At 42.5% G+C, this 6,000-nt stretch overlaps 1 protein-coding gene across 2 annotated transcripts; it reads right to left on the bottom strand.

Moving 5' to 3' along the window:
• Window positions 1–2,269: 2,269 nt before the first annotated feature.
• LOC132234694 (putative uncharacterized protein ZNRD1-AS1) lies at window positions 2,270–3,774 on the bottom strand. 2 transcript variants are annotated; one of them, XR_009452915.1, is made up of 3 exons: window positions 3,705–3,774; window positions 3,429–3,563; window positions 2,270–3,036 (listed from the first exon to the last, which is right to left on the bottom strand). XR_009452915.1 is itself a non-coding variant. In XM_059695940.1 (2 exons), the coding sequence occupies exons 1-2, from the start codon at window positions 3,699–3,701 to the stop codon at window positions 2,281–2,283; spliced, it is 1,029 nt and encodes a 342-aa protein (XP_059551923.1). In that variant the 5' UTR covers window positions 3,702–3,714; the 3' UTR covers window positions 2,270–2,280. The 2 variants fall into 2 exon arrangements, 1 of the variants encoding a protein (XP_059551923.1); XM_059695940.1 differs by having other exon boundaries at window positions 3,429–3,714.
• Window positions 3,775–6,000: the final 2,226 nt, after the last annotated feature.

The following is a 6,000-nucleotide window of genomic DNA, read 5'->3' as shown; positions in this document are numbered from 1 at the left end:
ATGGATGCATGACACAGTAACATATCTTATTGGAGGGTGAGTTGGGAGGAGGGGACAGGAAGAGATTCACCAAAGAAGACTTATGCATATATGTATAACCCATGGACACAGACAATGGCATGGGGAAGGTCTGGGGTGGGGCGGGAGTGGGGTGAAGGGTGGCAAAAAGGGAGAAAATGGGAGACATCTGTAATACTGTGAACAATAAAATAAAAAAAAGAAATATTAAAAAAAGAGCCATTATAAACATGCTCAAGAATTTTTTTTAAATTAAATCTTTATTGTTCAGATTATTACAGTTGTTCCTCTTTTTTCCCCCCATAGCTCCCCTCCACCTGGTTCCCACCCCCCTTCTGCCCTCAAAACACCCCCCCCCACCCCAATGTCCTTATCCATAGGTGTATGATTATTGTCCATGCATGATAGCTTTGCTGGATAAAGTAATCTTGGTTTGTAGGTTCTTGGTATTCATCACTTTAGATATTTCTTGTCACTCCCTTCTGGCCTGCATAGTTTCTGTTGAGAAATCAGCTGACAGTCGTGTGGGTACTCCCTTGTAGGTAGCTGACTGTCTTTCTCTTGCTGCTTTTCAGATTCTCTCTTTGTCTTTTGCTCTTGGCATTTTAATTATGATGTGTCTTGGTGTGGTCCTCTTTGGATTCTTTTTGTTTGGGGTTCTCTGTGCTTCCTGGACTTGGAAGTCTATTTCTTTCACCAGGTAGGGGAAGTTTTCTGTCATTATTTCTTCAAATAGGTTTTCAATATCTTGCTCTCTCTCTTCTTCTGGCACCCCTATAATTCAGATGTTGGTGCGCTTGAAGCTGTCCCATAGGCTCCTTACACTGTCTTCATATTTTTGGATTCTTTTTTTCATTTTGCTTTTCCGATTGGGTGTTTTTTGCTTCTTCGTATTTCAGATCTTTGACTTGATTTTTGTGATCCTCTAGTCTGCTGTTAGGAGTCTGTATAATATTCTTTATTTCAGTCAGTGTATGCTTAATTTCTAGTGGTCCTTTATCACAACCTCGAGGGTCTCACTAGAGTTCTTGAGTGTCTCATTAAGTTTATTGGCGGTTTCTAGAAAATTCTTGAAAAACCTTAAAAGTGTGGTTTTGAACTCTATATCCAGTAATTTGCTTTTCTCCATTTCTGTCATTTGTGACCTGTTTCTTTGTCTCCGCATTTTTTATGCTTCCCTGTGTTGGTAGAGTGGCTTTGTGTGCTAGGTGTCCTATAGGGCCCAGTGGCTCAGCCTCCCTAATTACCTGAGGTGGACACTCTTGGTGCACCCCTTTGTGGGCTCTGTGCACAGTCTTGTTGTAGTTAAGCCTTGATTGTTGCAAGTATCACTGGGAGGAATTGACCTCCAGGCCAATTGGCTGTGAGAATCAGCTGTGTCTACAGTGGGAGAACTTCTGTGCTGAAGACACCGTTCTGGGGCAAGACTTGCTTCAGTGGGGCTTTGGTGCTCACTGAGTCTGCCCCCTGAGTGTGTCCCTTATGGATCTGAGGAGTTGTAATCTGGATGGTCCCACTCTGACCACTGGGTACACTGGCTCTTGGATCTAAGGAGGTGCTAATTTAGCCTCTGCCTGAGGCTACCCAACAGGAGCTACAAAGAGATCTGCAGATTCCCCTTCCTTGTTTGGGGTTTGGAGGTGCCCAAATGAGGCCCAGCTGTGAAGCAATGCAAGCTGCTGTGGGGCCTTGGGCCTTCTCTTAGAAGTTCTGGGTCTGTCTGGCCCAGCTGCAGTTTGTTAGGTAATTTTCAGATTGCAAAGGGCCAGGGCATTCATATGTAAGAGCCTCTGCCGCAGCCTGGGTGGGGAGGGGTCTCAGGTGATCAACAGGGTGGGGCAAGCAGCTATGGCCGATCCTCAGCCCTGCCCTAAGGGGCCCCACGTCTCAGTGTCCTGGTAATTGCTGCAAGCACCTCTGAGAGAAAGCCGCCCTCGAGTTCCGAGTTCTGCCTGCTGCCAGACTATCCAGTCTCTCCCCGCACGAGTCCGGGTCCCCAGAGACTTCCTGGAACCAGAGTTCAGAGCAGTTCGGGGGCTTGTGACTCCCTCCCGATTAAAAAAGACAGCCGCGTCCTCAGTCGCCAGCCCTTGCCACGTGCACCTCCGTACCTCTGCACTCCACCTCTGCAGCTCCTCTGAGTCTCAGTGTGCTTTTCTCTTTCCTTCTAGTTGTAGAATTTCCACTCAGCCAGCCTTCCTGTAGTTCTGGATGATGTCCTTTTGGTCTTTTAGTTGTATTTTTTTTTTTTTTGAAACTTGACTAATCTTTTATTTTTCTTATTTGACTTCTCAAAAAGGGTGGCAGAGTTAAAAATTTTCTTTGATAAGTTTTTATAATTGTATCCTCTTCTTCTCTATTCTGAGACTTTTCCATAAGAATATTCACTTTAATCCGACTTCTGCGTGGCTGGAAAAGTGGATATGCAATAACACTTTCAAATTCTTTTATCTCTTTCTTTATTCTCTCACGCTTCTCTGTTGTAGGTGGCTGGCTCTGGCTTTTTCTCAAGAATCTTGCCTTGAGTCTTTGCTCTATTAGTTCCCTCCCTCTAATCATGCGTTCCTGGTGATCTTTAATTTGCATCTGTTCCCTGTCATTTACCTGTTTTCTTCTCTTTGCATTCTGGACGCCAGGCCCTGCGCACACAAGCTTTGGGAGTGCCGGCTCAGGAGGGGACCACAGTAACTGTCTAAGGGCTTTCTCTGTGAGCTCTCTGGCCTGTGCCGCCTGCTGCATTTGCCGCACTATGTGTCTCATCTCTCTCTCAGGCACCAAGCAGCACTGTTTCTGTCTGTCCGTGCTTTGGGTTGCCTTCCCCTCCCATTTCTTCTCAATCCCATTGCCTGCCTCTTGTGCTTTCATCATTCCCACCAATCCTTTACTATAGTAAGACTCCACTCGGGCGAGCCAGTAGTCAAGGGAGAGATCTTGCTCCCTATAGAGTGTTTGATACTCTCCTTGGTTTTTTTGAGTTCTCAGTTGTCTGGCTGCTTTTGTACGCACACCACCTAGATTCTATCGGGGGGGGACAGAATTGTATAGGGTGACCATCGTTTTACACTGAACATATTTAAACAGTAGTTTACCCTGACTACTGACACCAAGAAAAGATGAGTGGTTTATGATTTACTTTAGTATAAGAACTTTGTTACTCCCATCATTCCTAGGTGAGCCTGTGAGCTCTGAAAGTTGAAGTACCTACCACCAAAATCAATAACTAGCTTTTTAAAAATACAGTGTTGGGAGTTTCCAAAATAATACTTTGTTTTTCAAGTATGGATATAGCTAGAAAACAGTTGCCAATGTACACACACTACTCGAGGTGTCACTTCAGCAGAAAGGTTTCAAACCTAAGGTTCTTTCTCTTAGTAGTTCCAACCTGTATGGTGTGAAGATAACTTATTTACCAATATTTTTTTCTCCAGTGGGGACTGCTGACCTGAAGCAATCCTAGGGTCTCTAGATGCTTTAACCCAGGCCAACCACGCAGCCGCAAACGGGAAATACTGGCTCAAGAAGGGCGGGAGTTGCAGTTCTCTATCCTTAAGAAATTCGGTAAAGTTACAAGGATTTTCGGAGGGACCGCGCCCCCGCACTGGGTCCCCCGTAAGACGCGAGACCAAGAAAATAAACATCCGAGGTTTGGGTCCGAAGAGGAAAAGCGGCGGCGGCGCATCCATTACCCGCTTTCTCAGCCGAAGTCGCAGAACCAGGCTGAGAAGTCACACTCCTTTCCCGGAGCTTACACTCCGCGGGTCTAGTTGTATTTTTGAATTTGTTGTGGGAGGCAGCAATTTCCGGTGTTTACCTATGCCGCCATCTTGGTTTCTCTCAAGAATTTTTTTAAACCAGAAGATAATGTGATAAATAAATGGTATAAAAAAGGACCACATGGAACATAGAGCTAAAACATAAAATATCAGAAGTGAAAAATTCACCAAATGGGCTTAAATGTAGCTTAGAATCACAGAATTCAAAAACCTATGAAATTGAAAACTAGTAGAGAAACTCTCTCTATAGATGCACACAGAGAAAAAAAGCCTGGAAGGGGTGTGAAAAAAAAGGAACAGAGCCATAAGTAGTCTAACTAATTCGCAATTGAGTTCTAAAAAAAGAATGGGATCAGAAAATTATTTGAAAAAATAGTCAAAATTTTCCTCAGTATTCAAGAAATTCAATGAATACCAAGCAGAATAAATACCCCATCAAAGTACATCATAATCTAATTGATGAAAATCAGTAAGAAAGACAAAAATATTTTTTAAATATATATTTTTATTGATTTTAGAGAGGAAGAGAGAGGGAGAGAGAGATAGAAATATCAGTGTTGAAAGAGAATCATTGATTGGCTTCCTCCTGCACGCCCCACGCTAGGGATCAAGTCTGCAACCCTGGCATGTCTCCTGACCGGGATCTAACCGTGACTTCTTTGTTCATAGGTCGACGTTCAACCACTGAGCCATGCGGGTTGGCCGAAAAAGACAAAATCTTAAAGAAACCCAAAACAAAACAAAACAAAAAAACCAACCCCAAAAAACAAAAAGCCACTATTATATACAAGAAAACAAAAGTGAAATTTACTACAGAATTTTTTTCAGAAATAGTACAAGCCAGAAAATAAAAAATGACATGTAATATGCTGAAATAAAAAATTGCCAACCTAGAATTATAGAATGTAGTGAAACTATTCTTAAAAAGTGGAGAGAGCTTTAGCTTATTTGGCTCAGTGGATAGAACATCAGCCTGCAGAATGAAGGGTCCCAGGTTTGATTCCAGTCAAGGGCACGTACCTTGGTTGGAGGCTTGGTCCCTGGCATAGGTCAGGAATGGACATGTCTCTCTCGCATCACTGTTTCTCTCTCCGTGTGTGTCCCTCCTTCCCTTACACTCTGTCTAAAAATCTATGGAAAAATATCCTCAGGTGAGGATTAACAAACAAACAAAAAGAAGTGGAGCTAAAATAAAGACATTGTCCATACAAACAAGTTGAGGTAATTCATTGTCAATAAACTAGCACCACAAGAAATAGTTAAGGAAGATTCCTTAGGCTGAAGGAAAATAATATTAGATACAAACTCAAATGTACACAAAAAATGAAGAGTACTAGAAACATTAAATGGATGAGTAAATACAAAAGATATTTCTCCTAATTTTAAGTATCTTTATAAGAAAATTAAACACAAAAAACCTTTCATTTTCAGCCAAGATGAAATAATAGGGATTAGATTTACACTTTTTTTTTGGTCTGAAAGAACAAAAAAATACATGAAATAAGAGCTCATAGGTATTGATGATCAGGAATCAAGGCCAGTGATCTCTGAGAATCAGGAAAAAATGAACTGACTCCCCATAATTGCTCCAGCTTACTGCCTGAAGAAAAACTTGACTGCCCTGCAGGGAGAGAACCCAAGTAGAACATGATGGTTTTCCAGAGTTACAGAGAAGGAGCTAGGAGCATAAGGAGGCCAAGGCAGCTAGAGTTCATAGGAGAGTGCTGGAGATGAGAGAGAATTCTGGAGATCTGCCGAAGTAATCACTTAAGTACTGATTAGCTCATGTGTGTAAAGAAACAACCCAATGCTGGGAAAAGAATCACTTAAAATAATTGGAGGAAATAGTCATTGGTTCTCACACCAGGTTTAGGAATAGTGCCTCTTCCCACCAACTAAAGGAAAGCCTCATAACTTATGGAAAGCCATGGGTAGAGTACTCATAAAGATTTTGTCACAGTATTGAGGCAAAGTAAACCTAGATTAAATTATATGCTGGTGCTGCCTAACAATGCTTAACAGTAAGAATCAAAAGGATAAAGTTGTTAGCAAGTAACTTACCCACATCCCAGAACAAATAAGCCTTATTTTAGTAATTGAGTTTGTTGGCCTAGCTGTTGTGCCAAGAAGCCAGGAAAGGCCTTTAGTGGGTCTGCCTTTACATGGTGCAGAGCAGGGCAGATCTGGGCTAGGACTGGAAGGGAGTGGG

This window comes from Myotis daubentonii, chromosome 5, assembly GCF_963259705.1.
Source record: "Myotis daubentonii chromosome 5, mMyoDau2.1, whole genome shotgun sequence".
NCBI lineage: Eukaryota > Metazoa > Chordata > Mammalia > Chiroptera > Vespertilionidae > Myotis > Myotis daubentonii.
This window is presented reverse-complemented; position numbering and strand designations above follow the sequence as displayed.

Bases quoted from the DNA above. Each gene is read 5' to 3' on its own strand.
- LOC132234694 (XM_059695940.1), bottom strand. From the start codon at position 3,701: ATGGATGCGCCGCCGCCGCTTTTCCTCTTCGGACCCAAACCTCGGATG. The intron at 3,037-3,428 runs GTAAATAAGTTA...CCCCCCCGATAG, and splicing joins CACTGGAGAAAAAAATATTG to AATCTAGGTGGTGTGCGTAC.